General features: G+C 37.6%; 2 protein-coding genes and 1 pseudogene across 3 annotated transcripts in view; 1 reads left to right on the forward strand and 2 right to left on the reverse strand.

Annotated features, from left to right (window-relative positions):
• The window catches only part of LOC144633984 (L-xylulose reductase-like), a 133,913-nt gene that overhangs the window by 49,178 nt on the left and 62,645 nt on the right, over positions 1–22,090 (reverse strand). The window lies entirely within an intron of this gene.
• LOC144633591 (zinc phosphodiesterase ELAC protein 2-like) lies at positions 353–14,459 on the forward strand. Its single transcript, XM_078492435.1, has 14 exons — positions 353–790; positions 2,166–2,485; positions 2,878–3,167; positions 3,783–3,994; positions 4,236–4,380; positions 6,785–7,305; positions 7,930–8,068; positions 8,642–8,673; positions 9,958–10,062; positions 10,562–10,640; positions 11,513–11,633; positions 11,733–11,811; positions 12,040–12,184; positions 12,841–14,459. Exons 1-14 carry the CDS (start codon positions 627–629, stop codon positions 12,934–12,936), a joined length of 2,448 nt encoding a protein of 815 aa, XP_078348561.1. The 5' UTR covers positions 353–626; the 3' UTR covers positions 12,937–14,459.
• Positions 12,999–21,432, reverse strand: LOC144633590 (uncharacterized; annotated as a pseudogene). The gene is made up of 5 exons (XR_013567074.1): positions 21,296–21,432; positions 18,158–20,538; positions 17,510–17,717; positions 16,409–16,742; positions 12,999–14,449 (listed from the first exon to the last, which is right to left on the reverse strand). The product of XR_013567074.1 is annotated as an uncharacterized LOC144633590 (transcript).

The following is a 22,090-nucleotide window of genomic DNA, read 5'->3' on the forward strand; positions in this document are numbered from 1 at the left end:
TAATTCGATGTAACTAAACAGCGAAAAATATTTAGAACTGTTATATTTTACTAGACGATTTTTCGTGTAACTTGTACTTATAACGTCTGAAAATTAAAAATTTCCCACTGTGGCGCAACTTGTGAGATTTTGAGAATTTCTGGGTACTGCTTTAGACCAGCTTGACTCCTTCGCTGCTGTTAGTTGGTTTTCGCAGCCTTATTTCGATCATCATGCAACAACTCCCGGGTGGGAGGCGGTGGACTCATTAATCACAAAACAGTAAATTACCTGAGTCACGATCTTGGTCACTTACAAGTTTTGGAGTAATTCTTTTCCTACCGCAGAAGTGCGTGCTTAGCTGAAAGGGTGCTGTACTTTATACTTTATATATTGAGCTGTTCCTTCCACAACGAGAATTTTTTGTGTGCCAAAAAAATCATTTCCGCCGCCATGTTAGTTGAAACCGAGGAAAAACTGGGAACTAGTTAGCCGATCAGCAGAGCTGGTCAGCAGTCGTTTCAGTTGCCCATGTGTACTTCATGTATGAATCAATTTTACTTCCACATCGAAAAAAAATCCAACATGGCTGCTGCACGCTTGGAAACATTGTGACATCTATACACATTATTCCTCCTTAATCGCGAATGAGAGTACTATTTAGACTTAGCAAGATTCAAAGAAAATGTAAACTAATGGCTGCTTCGTTGAGTACTAGTGCTAAAGCATCCGCAAAAGTTTATCTTCAAGTTCTTGGAACAGAAACCCGGGACACAACTCCGTCGTTATTTCTTTTTGCCGATTCTCAGAGGTGAGTTGTTGATATTTAAGTATGGTTTAACTTAAATTAACATGTTTCATCACTGTTCATGCTCATCTAACAATCCAGGATGTACAATGTATACACAGTTTTTTAAAACGTAGTATAGGGCTTCCCCTTATCACAAAATTAACAGCCCATTATTAGCTTACTTTTTCTTATTTATACATTTTGTGGACTATAAATTTGTTCTGCATGGGAACTATGACTTATTTAACTCGTTTATTTGCCTTCCTTGGAGTTTGATATATACTAGTTATGCAACGCTTTCGAGTGGTATACTATGGAATATCCCACGAGTCACTTGTATTTTCTCGGTATACACACGAGCCTTTAGGCGAGTGTGTATGCCAAGAAAATACAAGTGACAAGTGGGATATTCCATAGTATACCACGAGAAAGTGTTGTGTAACTATTTTATACCATGCCATAGAAAATACGCTTACTAAATTTCGTCGAGAATACAGTCGCAGCGCACTATGGGAAGGTTGGGTTCCTGTATTCTGATTGGCTGTATTTTCTATGGCATGGTATAAATAATTATAGGCAACTTAGCTTTTCCTCTAAAGTAGTAATCTTAATATTACATAATGTATGGGTGGATTGCATCATACCGCGGTCAAAATGTGACAGAACATTTCACCAGCAGCCAGCTACTTTTAAAAATCCTGTAAAGGTAATGTTACTGTAGGTAATAACGTCTCACTAAGACAAAGAGAAGTCACATAGTATACTCAGAGATCTATGCAAGATGTGAAAACATGTACATATTTATGTACCTATCAGTGTTAAGCCACAAGGGGGGGAGGCCGGGCATTGGAGGGGCATTTGAACTTAACTGAGATTTTCTATTCAAATGCCGTACTGCAGGGCATTTGTGATAAGTTACTATACCTCAATGAAATTTTGTAAGAAAGTCCACTAAAACGGTCAAAAGTCTCCACCAAGGGCACACAATTGCTGTCAAAATCCCTGCCCCCCCCCCCCAAAAAAAAAAGAAAAAACCCTGGAGGGCCAGGGTGCTTGTTTTGTCTGACCCCTCTTCTGCAGACGAATCCGGTATGGTTGAATGTGCCAGGAGTGCAAGGCTTCCACCAGCACAGCTCTCAGGGGATTGCTAGGGCACGCAAGCTTCCCCGCCATGACAAGGCAAAGCACCAGGGGAAGAAACTGTATCCATGAGTTGATGATATTCTTTGTTCTTCTTATGCCTTAGTTTGACAAATATTATGTGTCGATATTGCAAAAAGAAATTAGTTATTGATCACACATGAAAATAAAAATAACCAGTGAAATAATTACCAGTGATTGCTGCCTAATGCATATAGCTTTCTTTATAACATGTTGTTCTATTTTCTATCAACAGATATCTTTTCAACTGTGGAGAGGGGACTCAAAGAATATTTAATGAACACAAACTGAGACTCACAAGAGTAAACAACATTTTCTTTACGCGAATATGTTGGGAGTATATCGGAGGATTGCCAGGAGTGACAATGACGCTAAGGGACAATGGAAAATCGGACATTGGTTTAAATGGACCCAGTAACTTACCTCATTTTATTCATGCCACAAGGTTCTTTCTGTACCATGAAAAGTTGAAATTTGACTGTGTTGGATTCACAGGAAGGGAGGGGGAGAAATATGAAGATGAGAATTTGACAATATGGCCTGTTCTTTTAAATGGTTAGTGCTGTTTTATTTTTACTTCTTGTCAAAGGTTTAGGATAGGAAGTGAGACCTGAAGGATGAGTGTGCAAGACAGGGGGGAGGGAGTGGAGGGGGAAAGGAGGGAGGGAGGGCTAGAGGAGGGAACAGAGGGGGAGTAAGGGATGCAGAAAGGAAGAGAGGAAGGTGTAGAGGAAGGGAGGGAGGGGGAAGAGGACGAGATGTAAGAAGGGAGGGAAGGGAGAGTGGTAAGAGAGGCCAACCTCTATTAAGCGGCCACACTCACCATTTCCCCAAGGGTGGATAGTGCGACTGTATAGAACAGGGTTTTATCTGTAGAGTAGGTTTAGTAAATAATTTTCATTTTTTTCATTTTTTTATTTTTTGTATTGTTGTTATTTTGTAAATAGAAAAACGTGAAGGTACCGGTATAACATCATGGTCTGGAAAAACCCATACAGAAGGGACAATGAAATCAACAGATGATTCCTCCTCTTCAAGCGATGAAAGTGAACAACCATCAATCAAGAAATGGAAGCTTGACTCTAACGAATCTACGTCAGTTTGTTACATCTGTCAGCTTGCTTCCTTACCAGGGAAGTTTTTCCCTAACAAAGCCATTGAGCTTGGAGTGCCTAAAGGGCCTTCGTTTGCTGACTTAGTTTCGGGAAAAACTGTCACATTAGAAGATGGACGGCAGGTCAGTTTGAAACCACAATTATTATTATAATAAATTACTGTTTGTAATGACTGATATTACTGTGATTTTGGTCAGTCAGTGGCCCAAAGAAACAAACTAATAATAGCATAAAATGTGAGTGTCAATTGCACGTAAAAAAAATGAAATGTTTTCAGGACAAAAATTAATGTGAAGGGGCTAGAGTCTACATAATGGGGTTAATAGGCTCACTGATTAACAGATTGGGCCTTAAAAAAGCAGATAGATTGTGGATTGCAGATAAACTGAGAATTTTGGCCCAGATTCTGGACTCTGTCTATGTTTTTAAAGATAGAACTTAGAAGTTCTGATCATGAAATGAAATTCGGATCAAAGATCTATGGTTGGCCTTGATTTTTTGGTGGTTTTTCTTGGTCCATTTATTCAAGGTTTATTGTGTTACTTTTTTCCATTTTATCAGCTGATTATCCAAAACAAGGGACATGCTTCTTCAAGGCCTGTTTTGAACAGTTTAGGTTATCACCTTGTGACTAACACTTTAGACAAAACTGATCCCAAATTTTTTTTAAACAATCTGTCTCATAAACTACTATTAATAACTCTTTTTTGCACAAGCTCATGACCTTGTTTTTCCAGGTAACACCTGAGGAAGTAACAGGACCTTGTCAGCTTGGTCCAGTGTTCATCATCGTTGATTGTCCAACGCCGATGTTCATCTCATCGTTAGTGTCTAACGAGCACCTCAGGCAGTATTGGGAGGAAGGGCCATGTGTGACACCTGCTGTTATAGTACATTTGACTCCCATGAACATTTTTCAGAGTGAAGAGTACGAAGAGTGGAGGAAAAGGTAATAATGCAAGTATTTGATATGCTTGAAGGTGTTGTTTAAGTGGTTAATGTATCTATGAGCAAAATTCTCACTGAATTTTCGATAACCTCTGTTCACCTTCATCAGAATGAAATAAAGTTTGTTAGAGCCTGTGATTATCATTCACTAAGCCAAATGATCAGTTGAAATCTTGAGCAAAGGGTGTAAGCATGTGGAAAGCCCTTTTTTTCATTTACTGTGCAATTTCATTTGTTACCAGGTTTGGAGACAAAGTGTCCCATTTGTTGATAAACAAGGATGTGTGTGCCACACCCATAGTGTTTCAGTCACAAGCGACTGTTCAGTGTAAACTGCATTCCATTGATCCAGAGATTTTCCCGTTGCTAGAAACCACCGATATTCCTGTGAGTATCTGTTACAGTTTGTAAGGTATAGGCGATGCTTGTCACGCACAACAGCTTTAGAGGTACATGTAGAGTTTGAAGGGTCCAACCGCTCTAAATATTTTTTTCCATCTTTGATCACTCAATGATAGTCATGAATATTTACTAAAAACTAAATATTTGAATTTCAATGATCATAGTTTTCTCTGATTTAAGAGTTAGATTGTTGTGAATTTCTATGATAACAAGAAGCTCTTAGAGCTTAAATTTGCGCTGGTCACGTGACCCCCCTAGGGGAGCCATGTGGGGGAAATAAAAATTGCCCCCCCCCCATCCCCTTTACCCGCGTCACGTCAAAAAATGTCGCGACTGACAAACAAAATGGTAAGAAAACACCTTGTGTGACATTTCATGGTTGACTAGTTCCATCCGCAATTAATTATTTTTCTTATATGTTAATGCTGGCCAAATTTAATTCCCACGATCCTGATCCGTGAAACCAAAAATTTTTTTTAAGTCAGCATCCAGTGTTGTATTGAATTCCCGTTTAAAGATTGAATATCTCGCTCCTAATATTGGAGCAAATAGTTAAATCGAATTTGAGAAGAACACTAGAGCTGCTTTTAGCTGAATGACGTAAATCTTGCGAGTCAGGACATGTTTGTCTCAGTGGTTTTCCTTCAGATTTCAGAAATCCTCTAGATGACACAGCTTCAAAAATACATAACGCTCAAAAATCGAACATTTCACACTTAACATGCTAGGTTCAAAGGATTTGTTCAGTTTCCATTTGTAGCAGATTTAAAGCTTTCAGAGCATTGCGTGATTCTTGCCGATCAGTGCCTTGTGAAATTAAAAATTTGCTAACGCTAGCACATTCCAGGACACAACCGTAATGTAAATAAATGTAAATTCCTGCCCGCTAAAGCGTATTTTTCTTTTAAAGCATGAAACTTTAGTATTTTCTTTGATTCAAACGCTTCAAAATACTTCACACTTAATTTTTTAAGTAAAGACTAAAGGATTCGCAAAGATAAGAAAGGTAGCTAATAATAGCTATGAAAAATTACGTGACTCGATGTCTAGCCGATCGAAAGTGAAACTTGTCATATCAGCACATTCTTTTACACCAACGTATTTGTAGTTATTCACAGATTCTGTCCCGCGAAATTATATTTCTCTTTGAAAGCGTGGAAATTTATCATTTTCCATAAGTCAAACACTTCAAAATCAGATAATTCACACTTAACAGTCTTTGTAAAGACAAAAAAGGAGAAAAAGATCAGAGGATACGCAAAGTTATCAAAGTGAGAGTTGTCATGTCATCTAGCACATTCTTTGACAACAACGTAATGGTATTGGGAATTTCCCTAGCATACCGAATGCCCTCTATTAACTATGGAATGACGTAAGCGTTACAAGTCAGGGCATGTTTGTGAAGGGAATTTTTCTTCATATCTCTAAAATCCTTTCAATGGTACAGCCAAAAAATAGATTACACTTAAGAGAGAAATACTTCACAATATATTTGTTAAGTAAAGACCAAAGGATTCCCTTTACATTACGTGACTCGATGTGTAACTTGTCATGTCAGCGCATTCTTTAACACCAACGTAATGGTATTTATTCACAGATTCTGGCCCGCTGAAATATATTTTTCTTTCGAGGCATGAAAATTTAGAATTTTGTTTGAAAAAAACGCTTCAAAATCGGACATCTCACGCTAAACATGCTTATTAAGACCAAAGCATTTGAAAATTTCCCATTAGTAAGTGTTTTCTAGCTTTTAAACCTTGCGTGACCACAGCCTGGCCGAGCGGGGGCATCAGTCTAGTCACTGAGAAAAAAAAGGACGTGCAGAGCAAGAACTGCGCAGCGCAGTTAATTATTAATTATGTATGATTTACAGTAGGCCATTAAAATCTTGTGAGAAGTTTAGGCCATTATACTTGCAGTTTTTAAAGCTTCCCTTTCACAAAAGACGAGTACCTCATCTTTCTATACGAGAATTGTGTCTTTGAATTTCAAGAATTGTGTTGCATGAGATGCAGTTCTTGTCCTGCAAGATGTGATTGCCACCTTTACTTTTAATTGTTACTTAAGATGAATGTACAGTGAAGGTAAAATAAATGTTACAGCTGAGATCAATAATGTACTTGTCCGACAAATCAATTGTCAGCTGCAGTTAGCCATACTCAGTTGGCCTTACCAACCATTTCTGGCAATCCATGTTATCACAAACAAGTCCTTGTTGGTCACATAGATGGGTCAGACATGGTCAGTTGGATGCCCAGACATCACTGGTCAGCAAGCCAACCATAAATGTTGGTCAGCATATTTACAACCATGAAGGGTCAGATCAGTCTCACCTTTCTTAATTGCATCCTGCTTTTCAAGGTAAAACTGTTTTTATATTTCATTTCAGGAAGTTAGACAAGATCAATTACCAAAGAACTGCTTTCCTGGAGAGAACTTACTGAAATTTCATCTTCGACCAATCAAACAGGAAGGATTTGATAGGACTGACTTGTTGCAAAAGTTAGATTGTGACTCAATTATCAAAGAAACTCAAACCTTATTGGCTGGTAAATTGAATCAATTAGGTGCAACAGGCTTTGAACAAAGAAGTCATGACAAAACAGAATTAGCATCATCAGCAAGCTCAGCAAGATCACTGTCAACTAGCAGCTCCTCTGGGTCAAGGGACTTAATCAGAAGCCCACGTAGAGACCCATTTAGTAGATTTCCGAATCCAACCATAGAAATTTTGGAAGCAGTTGGAGTACGTTTTCTAGATACTGAAGAACATGGTTATACTGTGCACGAAATAACGGCCATGAAAGCTCGCCAGGGCATACACAAGGACTATGAGGTTGTTTTCCTTGGAACTGGTGCATCAATTCCATCAAAGTACAGAAATGTCAGCTCAACATTAATCAATATGAGGTAAAAGAAGAGAGGTCAACCTTTGAGTGACATGAACAAATAACCTTGAGAACACACTGTTTATTGCGCTTTTCAGAAACACACAAACTCTGATCCAAAGTTTAAAACCCAGCTAACGATTGTGTTTTTTGCTGACATCAATTGGGGACAACTAACGAATTTTGAAAAAAAAAAAGAAATGGATTGAAAGCTACCAATCACAGCCAACAGATGTGACAGGTCTTTTGACCTGGTTGACAACATTCAAAGAAATTATCCTTGGAAATCTTTGGAAAATGGGCAGAAATCTTCGAAAACACATCAAAAACCTCATGATAAACAAGATTTTACATGGTTGCTTGGAGATGTGAAATTTGTCTTCTTGTGTTTAACTCAATATCTCACTCGTTCCTTGCACTAGCTAATGAGATATCAAGTTAAACACTTGAAGAGAAATTTCATATCTCTGTGCACCCAATTACTTTATATATAACAGCAGTTTTTAGTATATTTAGTATATGCAGCATTTTAGCCACCTTGTGGGATCATTATTAAACCATCATCATTATAATTTAATTTATTTTAAATTATTATTACTAACTATTTTTATTTCAACCATTGTTTATTTTGTTTCGTATTGTGCAGTGAGAAAGGTTCAATACTCCTAGACTGCGGTGAAGGAACATACGGTCAACTCTATCGACATTATGGCAAATATGTGGACCGTGTGCTGTTTCAACTTAAATGTGTGTTTATATCACACATTCATGCTGATCATCACTTGGTATGGAAATTAACACAGAATAATATATAAATTCAGTTACAGACGTATGCTAGCTGTGCCACTCTTTTATTCTTTTTTAAAAAAATTGACAACTTTCTGATTGGTTCTTTTTGATTTGATATTTTATATGGAGTTTTCTTACATGACCACATGCCAAACTTTGCAATGACGCTTCAACCAACCTGCACTTGTCAGAGATTCTAGTTAGTCAAATAAAATGAAATCATCAGAAGTTGTTAAAAAGTTGCCAAAAAGGTGTCAAAAAAATCAATCTTAATCAGCGCAGTAATGGTATGGCACACATCTATGCAAAAAAAAACACTTTATAATAAACAATCTAATTTAATTTAAACAATAGTGGGTTAAGAATTCTTAGGGGTACAGAAACATTCTGCCACCCCTAGTTTTCTATGTATACTGTAGGATATCCATGTAGTGACTGTCAGTAGTGACAGATCTAGAGTATATGCCTTTTTTTACTATTATTCCATTTGTATTTATGACTTTGTCAGTTGAGTAAATGGAACTTAATAAATATCTTCCTAAATCATTTTATTGTTTACTCTGTTGTAGGGTCTCATACGTATACTGGAGAAAAGATTCAATTTGGTAAGTCCGCAGTCGACTAAAAAAATGGCCTAAAACTGATCTTTATTGGCATGAACAGTGATTATGATTAGTGCCAAGATTTTTTTTTAAATTATAACAGCTGTAATAAAAGTTATGACGATTCAACAGAGAATCAACTATTGATAAGATGTCATGCATGATCAGGCAGAGTCTTGAAAAAAAAAATGATCATAGATTCTTGGTTAGCTATGTATTAGCTATTTTAAGTTTTAAAAAAACAGACCTTCTAATGTCTGATATAATGTCTAATGATGTTTTAATGTCTGACATTTTAATGTCTACTCAGTTAAAACTGATTAGCATGTTTATTAGGCGATTCCTTAGTATTGCATTGCAATCCTTTCTGTGCACAGTGCACAAGTTAAACAAAATGGCAGCTTTGCTATACAGCTTGGCCCACAAGGGAGTTTAATCATCGTTTGTTCTAAGATGAGCATGGTGAACTATATTATTTTTTTTATATGTTGCATAATTTTGGTGTACATATTGTCCTCTTTGAGTTAGAAAATTGTAAAAAAAATTGATCATAAGCAAATTTAAAAAAAAAGATATAGCTGAATGCCTGCACAAAACCATTACTCAACGAAGCAAATTATGACCTTGAAAACAAGGACTCGAGGAATGTTTTGATTCCATGTCGTTTGGATTTGTGTGATTTTTTCCATAAGTTACATATTATGATGTTCCATATACTCAAGACTTTCTACCTATATTTATGTTTTTATTTATTTATTTATAAGTTTTACATAAATAAACCTTGCTTCCAGCTAGCAAAATGTAATGTTGACTGATGAAATAACATACGGATTAGTGCTAGAACAGGCATAAATGGGGTAATATTGGTCCATCATATCTCTTTTGCGAGCATGCATAGTAAGCTAATATTAGTTTTTATTGTGTGTTTTTAAACAGTATCAGGTAGGGAACATTCAGAAAAGGTTCCAAAAACATTGTTCAACAACTTTTATTTCTAAGGAATCACCCTCAGTCATATCATGGCTGCACAACATAAAAATTAAGTCCCAAGATCATGGTAACACAATTAATCTTTGCTACAATCCTTGTACTGACAATAATTTATTGACTTTGTATGTGGAGATAAGATGTTGAATAGATAGTGGCTTCGCTGTAGCCTGCGAACAGGCTCCCGAGTGGGGTTTTTACGCGAGCGAAGCGAGCGGAAGAGCGGGGCCTACTTCGCTGAAAAAAGGGAAAAATACTCTGGCACCCAAGCTGAAACTTGCAAAAACCATTTTTTTTTTGGAAAATGAGGCTCCTGAGGACTATCTTCTAATCATTGGTCCTGCCAAGATAGGGAAATGGTTGCAGGAGTATGACAGCTGGTGTGAGGACATTCATTACAGGTACATTAAAATTATAAAATAAAGTAGGGCAAAATTATATGCATTAATAAAATTTAAAATTAAAATTTTGAAAAGATTAGATCAAAATATTATAACAAAATTGAAAATTAGGAAACTATAGGCTGAAATACGAGTACTTTTAGGGAATGCAGTCGCCTAATGGTTGCCCCTCCTCCAAGGTAAATGAGTTATGACGCCTCGCAAGAGGGTTTCTGTTGTAGCTTTGTCGCTCGATTCCAACCCACCTGTCACCTATTTGGTGAGGGAAACATCGCTGTTGCAAATATACACTTCGTCAGTGCTAGTTTCTGTCAGCTGTCGGTGCTCTGGAACAAGATTGTCGCTGCTTTTTTAGCTTTTTTGGAGCAATGTCGCCTGTTGCCAAAACACCTTGGAAGGCCTCAGTTATGGGAGGTTCTAGAAATTAGGATTCCATAATGATTGTAGTTATATTAATAAAACTGGCAGTAATTTTTGACAATCAAATATTTGTTGTCAGGTTTGTGGACAGTATGGAATTGGTTGTACAAAGGGATGGTGATTATTGGGATGTAAATAGCCATCTGGATGCCAAAGAGGTATGTTGATATCCCCCATGACTGACTTTAACTGTTTTACAACAAGGTTTTACTAATTCTTACATATCTTGCAAAAATATTTGTACGCTATGAAACTAAGGCATTTCTGAGGGTAGCTAGCAAACGTTTTAATCCTGACAAACTATTCTTCATGCACTTAATTTCTGGTTCTACAAATTATATGATTTTACCATCACAGTAATGTTACGTTCAGGTATAAAACAATTATATTGCTTACTGCTATGTGAATAATTTTTTCACAATTTATAAATTGCTGGTAAAAGGAAGGCCTAAGTTTTTGCTAAATACATGACAGTTATGTACAAGTGATGGTGATAACCCTTTGTCTCCTTAGAGGTCCTTTGTAATACTGACATGTGTTGGTGGCACTGATATTTATTTTGATGGTGATGATGATGATGACCACAACAACGATTAATTACACTGCTGCTACTGAAGATGGTGACTGTGACAATGATCACGATACTGACAAAATAACTGTCTGTTATGAACATTATGATGACAGTAACTATGGTGGAACCTTGATTTAACGAACCTCTATATAGCAAAGTCCTCGATATAACGAACGATATTCTTCGCCCCAGAAATAGTAAAATATATGGAAAAGAACCTTGATATAACGAAACCTTGTTATAGTGAACATATTTTGCCAGTCCCTTGGCCCTTCGTTATAAAATTATCGAGGTTCCACTGTAACACTAACATTATAGTGATACTGATGGGGATTCATGGTGGTTGTGCTTGATATGATGAGAATAATCAAAATGATAATGACAGTCGCAATACTTCTTGCATGACATTATTATAGTTGTTGGTCAACAGATATTAAAATAAATTTTATTTGTGTTTAGGTTTTAACCGTTCCTGTAGACCACTGTGCTGAGGCCTATGGTTTGGTATTAAAACACCAGCGAGGCTGGAAGATTGTATACTCTGGTGATACACGCCCATGTCAAGCACTGATTGAAGCTGGTAAGTCTATAGCTAGTGATAAAAAATGCTGTTTGACTTGTGAGCAATATTGTTTAATTGATTATTTTTATTTAGGTAGGATGTTATTTATTATTTCAGGAAAAGATGCTGACCTCCTTATTCATGAAGCTACTCTGGAGGATGAATTGAAGGCTGAAGCTCTTGCAAAAAAGCACAGGTTTTGTGATATAATTTATTGTTACATCTGTAGGTAGAAAATTATCCTATTGATGCCTGTGCCAGCCTAAACCCACCCTGCCAAGCATTGGCCTTTATTCCACTTTTGACATCAACACCTTTGATCAAAAAAGGCATCCCTTATACCTCTAATCTTCTAAGATTTGTGTGTAGGCCGAGGAATATTTAATTAAAATTGAATGTACATTATTTTCATTTTTCATTGTAGTACAACAACAGAGGCAATTGAGAGTGGTGTGAAGATGGATGCAAAGTTTATTATGTTAAATCACTTCAGTCAACGTTATCCCAAAATTCCTGTGTTCAGTGAACAGTTTACCAGCCACATAGGGATTGCATTTGATCACATGAAGGTAAACATTGGAGGCAGAATTGAATAAAAGACTGTTCATTTGAAATGAAACTTAAAAATAATCAGAAACAAAGTCCCAAGCTTTTTGGTCTGAGAATTATTTGTTGATACATAAGCATCAAGAAAATGTCTGTTTGTAGGCACTATTCCTCGTGTGGACAATAATTTTCTGACTAGTTCTCTGGATGCATTGCAGGCCTGCCTGGGGTGCTTGATAATTGTAAGGAGAAAATAATTATTACTAATTAATATTTACTTAACACACATAAAAAAAAAAACTACAATATTTAGAGAGGAAGCCACATCAGCTTCAGCTGGTTTTCACGCAGGGTCCTCTATAAAGTCCGAATTAGAATTTTGAAATGTTGGTTTTTTGAGGAGGGAGGAAAACCAGAAAACCCGGAGAAAAACCCTAGGATAAAGGATGAGAACCAACAACAAACTCAACCCACATATGGTACCTGGCCGAAATCAAACCCGGGCCACATTGGTGGGAATAGTGCTTTCACCACTGTGCCATCTCTGCTCCTCAAATTATTTCAAAATAAATTATTTCTTTTGTTTGAGAGACCAATCTTTTCAGTTTGTTTAGGTCATAAATGTATTTCTGCTTTTAGAACAAGTCCTTAACAATCAGAAAATATGTTTTCATTGCAGATTCACTCAAGCAATCTTTCAAAGATTCCTCGACTTCTTGAGCCACTGAAAACTGTCTTTGCAGAGGAAATTGATGAAATGAGCAAAACCAAGTGACAGTTTTTTAAATCAACAGAACACCAAGAGAATAAACTGTCATGTAATAGTCATCTCAGAGACAAACTGAATACCTCAATTTTTATTGTAATTATTTATATTAAATTATTGTATATAACTCATTTTCACTTTTCCCAAAGATACAAAATTACTTACAGATGAAAAATATCTCATTCTTTCTTCTCTTTAGTTACAGCAGAAATATTACACTTGTTAAGTATTTTTACTTACAAAATGACAGATCAACATGACAATGCAATCTACTTTGTTGTCTCCCAAAAGTATACATTACAAAATTAATTAATACATCTAACAAAAACAAGCTTTAAGTTAGCTCAACCACCAGGAAGTGGCATTTTTTTACAAATGCAGTACAAGACAAAAACGATAAAAATAACATGAAAACCTATTAAGACAACACTTTTCATAGTTGTCTAAACATGTGTACGTGGCCCTGGTGCAAAACTACCCTGACTTGCAGACTGCTTTTGCTGAGACCAGCTCACAGGACAGAACGTTACACAAAATAATAATTAAACAGCTAAATAAAACCTGTTTAAAATAATCTAAACAAAATGCAAGTGTCAAGACTAGCTCAACATGGATGAATTTTATAAAACTAAAAAAGTCAGTGTTGCATTTTTGTATAAAACATTATTTTTTCAAAAATAAATCTACCGGTACATGCACCTTGTGGCATGCTCTTAACTGTATATGTATGTCTTGTAAGCTGATTGTTGGCTTACTAGAGAGAAAAATATTAATTATAATACTAACACTGGCACATTAAAACATTTCTTCAAAGTGAGCTTTCACTAGTCCCCTCAATGCATGTATGTGTATGTGTAGAAATTTCTAAAGTCAATTTACAACGTGCACCTTTGACATTCTAGTCACATAAGGCAAACAGAAAATAAACCTACATGTAGTACAAGAAGAGAAAGACGTCTGGAGTGTTTGAGTGGTATTTGCTTTTACACTACAGTTTACCAGAAACTTTGCTATTGAGAAATCCACTCAGTGGATCAAAGGCCACTTCAAAAAATGACCTCCCTCAACTATCTGCATGTTGAAAAATGTTCACCCTACAGTACAGAGAGAAACAAAACTGTACACTACATAAAAATTAATAAATAAAAGCTCTCATCATTTAGGGCTGGCATTAACCCATCTCAACAGCTAGACAGTATTGCCTTGCCACATAACCAAGCCCAACTTTGCACAGTGCAGATGATAGGTTATTCAGATTGCATCGGTCAGGATATTGATCACGCCATGCAATAAGAACCTGGTATGCCTTCTCTTGAAGGCCGTCCTGTCTCAAGCGTACAGTCATGTTCAATTTCTTGGATTTTATTGTCACCAACACCCAATACTCGACCAAGCTGTTTCCATTTACCATTTCCAACATTTAGTGCAAGGTCTTGAAACTTTGCTTCCCAGTTAACAGGCTCATGAAGTCTACGTTTGCGGGCATTCTTCTTCACACAGGGGCACATCTTGGGTTCCATTTCTATTGAAATTGAATTAAAAGTTTAGAACAGAATTATGTTGTACTTCTACATCAAAACTTGGTGACTCAAAGTTATACTGTCTTGTGCTGTTAGCAAGGCTGTAAAGATTGCTGTAACAGTTTGATTTACAAGACCAAAATGTTACTTGGTAAATTTCTGACTGCAGTGTACACATGCAACTTGTAACTGGTTCTGTGAATATCTCAGACATTATACTATGCATTCCAGGGAACTCAGTCTGACATTTTTGGCCACAAATTTGCATCAGAGATACAGAAATTTGTTTAACAAATCCCTAGAACAAGAGGAGGAGGAAACAGAGAGTGTGTTTAAGTCTTTCTATGAATCATGCCAATGTCCAGGCTAAGTTTTATTCATATCTGTTTCTATTTGGCTGGTGAAGCAAAGGAAATGTGAAAGACAATAGAAAGTGAGAAATCTGTGCAAGCTCAAAGATTCAGGCCTGGCCATAGTTCACAATTTCTTAATGAACGAAAAGAGCATTGTGGCCTCTGGGGATGAGAATGTAGCTAGGCTAAAGGTTTCTTTATACATGCATGCAAGGTAAGGTTAAGGTGGCTTAATACAGTTTTGACTCAGTTTGGAGGGGGTAAGTTTTTTTTTTTTATTGCATTACAAAAAAGAACATTAATTACACAGTAAAGTACCAAAGGAAAGGAAAAAAAGAGAAAAAAAAATTATAATGAAAAAAAAAATAATAATAATAATAAAGTTAATTAATAAATATGATATATTACATTCACTATACAACCAGTAACACACACGGGTAGCCAAGGAAGTAACATGAAATAACAATATACTTTTTTTAATAGGTTTATTATCCATTTTTTATTAAAATATTCTTTTTGTGATTTACTCATTTCACTTAATTTTAATTTTGGTTTAAACCGGGAGGGGGGTAAGTTAGCCCAACTTCTAACTGTCTTTAAAAATATTTAGGAATGTTCTTTCTTTCTCTTATTACTGTTGTTTAAAGCATATAGCCATCATATGCGACATTTGACCAATAAAAATGCTAATAAACAATCAATAAAGAGTCATAATGAATGGCTGAGTGCTTAGCAGGGGACTGGGCACTAGTTGTTTTAACAGCATTTTTCTCAAAATCTACCGGTATGACCCCACCTCAAAATTTCAGAAATTACAAATTGGCTTTGATTAAACATTCATGCAAAATAAAATAAAAATCTGTAAGACAGAAATTGAGCTATTTTTTAAAGGGGCAAAATATCACATTTTCCGATTTTGCGAAAAATCTGTCTTACAGATTTTTATTTTATCCTGCATGAATGTTAAATCAAAGCCAATTTGTAATTTCTGAAATTTTGAGGTGGGGTCATACGGGTAGATTTTGAGAAAAATGCTGTTAAAACAACTAGTGCCCAGTCCCCTCCTAAGCACTCGGCCATTCTTTTTGGCTCTTTGTTGACTGTTTATTAGCATTTTTATTGGTAAATTGTCGCATATGATGGCTATACGCTTTAAGAAACAGTAATAAGAGAAAGAAAGAACATTCCTGAATATTTTTAAAGAGAGTTAAAAGTTGGGCTCACTTACCCCCTCAAAACTGTATTAAGCCACCTTAAGTCTGCATCAAGCCTAGTAGCCCATACAGACTAGAGCTCATCCCAGTTTCTGTAGCATGAAGCAACAAGGAGTATTTCTACTCCCAGACCCCCCCTCCCCCCCCCCCCCCTGAATGGGATCCTAGCCGTAGCAGGGTTACCTCCCAGCATGAATTCACCAACCAGTACCCATTTATACACCTGGGTGGAAAGAGGCACTGTAAGAGTAAAGTGTCTTGCCCAAGAACACAACACAATGACCCCAGCTGCAGCCAGCTCAAGTCCAGACTGCTCGATCTGAAGTCCAGCAAGCTAACGATTAGGCCACCACGATTCCCATTTATCATACATGTACTTGTGACATACTCTCACCTGACTGATCATCCTCCACCATCCTTACTGATCCACTTCCACTTGGCATCTGTCTTGTCATGTTTCCTGGGGTCCCAGTTTTGTACAGAGCAGTGATAAACTGGTGTGGTATTCCTCCACGCCGTTTATAATCAGCAATAACAGCTGCCAAGGGATTGTCGCAGCTGCTCAAGTTGTTGATCTCTCTCGGAGTATAACCCAGATTCTCAGCCACCTCATGCCATACCTCATCGCCCATGTCTTTCTCAGCCTTGATGCTCAACAATGCTGTGAGTTCTTTGGTTAGTTGTAATTCCCAGTCCAGAGAAGCATCAGCAGCGTCAGAATCACGAGGCTGTTATAAAGGTTTATGGTAGAAAATTAATAAGCTACATTCAGTACAAAAGTTGAAATATCAACATTGAATAGTTAGTTGCAAGTCTATCCATAAGTGCTTATACCCTGGCACAAAAATAACCCCAATTAAAATAGTAGTGGATTACCTTTATTTAACTCCATCAGGCTTTTAAAGCCAGTGGGCCCCTGCATTTGTGTATTCTACCGATTGATTGGAACTTTTGATGTATTCATTTCTGTGAAGGGAGGAAGACTTGGAGAAAAACCCTTCGAGTAAAGACGAGAATTAAAGCTGTATGATACTTTCAGCACATGAAGCGAGTCTTGGAATCAATTTAGGCCTATTCGTGGGAGACGAGTGCTCTCACCTACTGCGCCCTCCCTTTCAACCCTAAGCATTTTAAGCCCAGATGGGCCCTTACAGTATGTTTTAAATTGTTAGGCCTTTGGGGAGGGGTTGAGTGTAGCAGATTCCCAGAAAAAATCAGTAAAATATGATCCAAAGCTCTTATAGTCGTTGACACTTCCAGATTATATAGCATCCGATCTATGATACTCCAAGAGTTACGTACATTAGTACCTTTTTAATTAATGAAATTAATCTTGATTAATCTTCGATACAAACCAGAATGGCCCCTTCCTTTCTTAAATCCTGGGAAGGATCACTGGAATATGATCACTCAGCTTCCACACTTTAAAAGCAAATTTATCTAATATAGATCTAAGATAACTTGATCTATTTTAAAATATTTCTTAGTAACAAACCTTATTTAAGAGGAATGACAGAATTGACTTGTTTCCACCATACTGCGAGGGTTGCTCCACAAATACACTTCCAAAGTTCCCATAAGGAGCCTCACCAGTAAACTGACATCCAAACTGAATCACAAAAGGACAACCTGTAAAGTTCTCCACAGCAACAAGTTCTTTCATCCCGATTGAAGTGTCAGCTTTGAAATGGTTTGATTCCAACCTGATGCAGAAAAAGGGGTTTTGAGAAAATGGCTTAGTACAACAAGCTTGGACTGGCGAATCTTAAGGTGATGTTGTTACTGACACCAGTTGGCATTTTTTTTACAACTTTGCCTAATGTTACACACCCTGAAATGAATGTCTCACAATGTTTTCATTGTAATATGTACTGCACAAAGAAGAATCAAGTTCTACTTTTATCAAGAGTTGTTGCAACCCTGCAACAATTGTTTTAGGGACATTACCCAGGTGATGTTATATTAAGCAATGATTCATGCAACTTGTCCTACAGCAGTGCAACAAAATCGCACGGCAGGTTGCTCAAAACATTGCCTAGTGTAACAGGGTACATTAAACTTAAGTTTTAAATTAATAGCATGCAATAGAAAAATGCAAACTATTTAAAAATATAGAAAAATTCTTGAATGTAGTCAACATTACCTGATCTGTAACTTCCCAGTGCTCAACATCTTTGGTGCAATACATTTACCAACAAGAATAGGAAAGTTACCGATGCCCTCCAGAGGCTTGCCAAATCTGTAGCATGCTATGCAGATGCCAAACCTCAACCCATCTTCACTCACTTCCGACATCAATGCTTGAAATGAGACATTAAACTGAAACATGGGCTTGATGCATGAGGCACCAAACTTTGCTGGCCACAGGATGGCATCAACGATATTCCATAAAACTCTGAAGTACGAGAAATGCTCTACTGAAAAGTACACAGAGCACAGGTTGTCATTATCATTATCAATGTGCGTGAATCTAGGCTGAAACTGCTGCCACTCCAGATCTTCATCTTCTGTTGTGGAACTACACCAGAATGTGAGTTGCCTCTCTCCATACCTTTCCTGAATTTCTTTGCCATCTGGTAGTGGCAGGCGCACAGTCACAAAGTCGGCAGAGTCAGGATTGAAGACGCAGCCATGAGGTCCTAATTGGACAACTGGCGTTGCAAGAGCAAATGCTTCAGGATCTGAATGGTCGACATCGTAAGGCTCATCTGCGTAGAGAACCTTGACAGATGCTTCAATATCATGAAACAGTGACGTCTCCGGAAAGAGAACTTCGACTCCAGGTACTTCAGGGACGTAAAGACATCCACCCACACCAGCTCTTATGGTCTTACGGGCTTCAGGGTATCCTTTGGTCACGACAATAGCAAAAAGACTGAAATGGTAAGCTCTGATTTCCACATGGGAAGTGAAGACGTTGTAGTCTTCTGGGTTCAATTTTTCCCACCTTGTCCTCTGCCCCATTCCTGTGTTACTGCACAGACAAGTAACAATGTCATTTCTTCCAACTTTGACGTCATAAGGTAAACTTATAATGGCTGGATCATCTTTGTAAAACTGCGCTCCATGCGGTGCCATCTCTATCACCTCACTTGCCAGCACTTGCCGATTACTTAGTTTAGGACAGAATGACATGTCCTCAATGACCTCAAGGGTGAATTCTGACTGCAGATGACCAGAGAGGTTTTCCTCTGGGATGATAACACAAATGTCTCCAAGAGTGATGTGTCTGCGCCTGTCTGTGATAGACTCCAGGTCGGAGTCATTTACATAACAATCATTGTCAGAGATGTCGCTCAAACATGAGCTGTCACTATCACTCGAAATATTCTTCTGCCTTGGGACTACACGCATGTTGTTGTTTATAGCATTATCTATCGATGATTGAAAACTCATGAATGAATCTTTCCTTTCTAGAGGAAAGTGCTCTCCAATTCCAACACTCCCAGTGAAAGAAGAACAAGTTCCATACTCACTGGTGGTCATGCATCTGTTTCGTCTTGGGCCAAGATTCTCTAAATCAAGGCTAAAGGTCAGTTTTCTTCTTGGAAAAGGAAATGGCTGTGGCTGATGCTGGTTCTTGATTTCACGAAGATATTCAATGTTTAGTTTTCTAAGCTCCTGGTTGAGAAGAATCTTTTTCGTCTGTTCTTTTACGAGATGCAACCCATTTTGATGTGATTTTTCCAAACTGGAAACTACATGCTGATGTTGCTCCAAATATTCACCAGGTGAAGTTTCTACAGCTGAAGATACCGGTTTCAAGGAATCTTCAGATGGTGGAAAAGTTGAACAAGAAGAAGTCTGTTCACAGGGATTTTGAGATTCTACAGTTGCAGTTTAGGCGATGGTAAGACTTTGTCACACTCTACTCTGTCAAGGTTTTTTGAGCGCAACTGAACTTTGTTCAAACTCTTTCTCGTAGGAGATAAGAGCACAAGATTGGTGTCACAGCCCTCGCTATCAACTGCTTTGATGGATGGTAATCTAAAGTAGTTGCGTATTTCCTCTATCCCTTGCAGGTAGACATCTCTGGGAATATTTTCAATAAGGTTGTGAATGAGGAACAAGTGGCGAAGATGTGGTAAAAGGAACACCCAGAGTGGCACAATCTCAACCAAGTTTCCTGACAAATTAAGCCATTCAAGTTTACAAAGTTTTGAAACACAAAAAGGCACTTCTTGGAAAACATTATGCACCAGGTCGAGTTTCTTCAAGTTTGACAAATCCCCAAGTTCTTTTGGTAAGCCTTTCAAGTCATTATGTCCCAAGTAGAGCTCCTCCAAACAGGTCAAGTGGCAAATACAACTTGGCAGTGACTGAAAGCCATTACAGCTTAGTTCCAAAACTTTCAAGTTTTGTGCAAGAGGCTTTGAGAAAACTTCTGGAGGTACACTTGAAAGGTGCAGACCTCGAAGATCCAAGAAGCTCTGACATGATTTACTGGCTCTTTGCAAAATCTTTTCCTTCTCTTTGAGCCCAGAAGGACTTCTCATTTTCCCTACATAGCGGGACAGAATTCAACTACAAAAAAAATAAACAATAGCACTGAATTAGTCAGAGCAATCCATGCAAAAACATTGCATATATAAAAGGTTCTGCCTAATTGATTTTTGACGCCTTTTTCACGCAACAGAAAGATATCAAAGTGTAAAATGTGAATGCAACACTCAGACTAAAGGAATAGATTTTGGACAAAGTAAAGATCGATAGTCATGTGTGCCCAAATTAAAATTTAACTTAAATCAGTTGACCGATCAAGCGTGGGTGAACCTCTTTCAAATACACAAATACACTAAGTCGACAAAAGTAAAATTTTTAACTCGTCTTTAACGATGGTAGATCGTAGATGTAACAGAATTTAACGCAAAAGAAATTTCTGGGGATGGATCTTGTAGTATTGCAATGTTTCGGATCGGAGATTCAAGTAAACCTCAAACTCGAGTGAGTTGTTTATTTGTTTTGACGAACGATATAAGCTTACAAATTGATTCAAGCACTCCAAACTTTTGCAAACTTTGCACTGCTAGATGCAAATTAAAACAGTCTTGCTTCCATAAAAGAAACAACTGCTTGGGTATAATCCAGTATTTCCAAAGGAATAAAAGCAAATCGAGTACAATGGAAGTAATAAGCTAAATGGACTTCACTTTATAAAAGAGTTGTGTGTCTGACAGGATCGTGCTTCCAGCTTCAAATCAAATTTTTGACTTGAATTTCGCAGCACTGTCGATCTTGCCGTTGATCAATTGTTCCCCATCACATTAAAATTAATTCGTACCTGGAATTTTCATGCTCAAAGCAACAGAAGATGCATATCTCATTACATGCTCCATTCACACTTTGTGACCACACTTCACTCCGCATTTGAGTGAGTTTTTTTTGGCGTGCCAAGCCTGGGCACGCGCAAAAACGAACAATGGGCCAATGTTGTTATGGAAACAGACTATTGGGTCCTATTGTTTATGGTCGGCTGCACACGTGTTTTTACCGCCTGGAACAAGGGGATTCCTAAGAGGATTGGATTCTAGCAAATTCTAGACCCATTAACTCGTAAATTGCCTAATTGCCAATACTAGATGTACGTGATTTAATACAAAATTTTGGCTGTCAGTCCCGTAGGGCAGGATCAGTACATCAACACTTGTGAAGTTTTCCAAACTGCCCCTCTGACTCTTTGAAAAACACAAACACTACTTTCATAACTCAGTTTGTCGGAGCGCCGGACTGTTGAGTGGGAGGTCTCGGGTTCGACTCCCAGACCGGACCAACACTCAGGGTCTTAAAATAACTAAGGAGAACATGCTGCCTTTGCAATATGAGATCTGCAAATGGTTAGATATTCTAGTCTTCTCGGATATTAAAGGACGATAAACCGTAGGTCCCGCCTCCTGCATCTTCAATGTTATATGGTCAGCAGGGGACGTTCAAGAAACCACAAACTTCTCGCAAAGTGTAGGGCACGGAGTTCCCGGTGTCGTGGTCTGGTCTTGTTTCACGGGTTGGTGCTTCACAAAGGGTTAACCTCATTGCGCCTTTCCCCCTTGGACAGAATGGTCCAAGAAAACTACAATTA

The sequence above is a fragment of the Oculina patagonica genome, chromosome 12 (assembly GCF_052425735.1).
Source record: "Oculina patagonica isolate OP01 chromosome 12, crgOcupat, whole genome shotgun sequence".
Classification (NCBI taxonomy): domain Eukaryota; kingdom Metazoa; phylum Cnidaria; class Anthozoa; order Scleractinia; family Oculinidae; genus Oculina; species Oculina patagonica.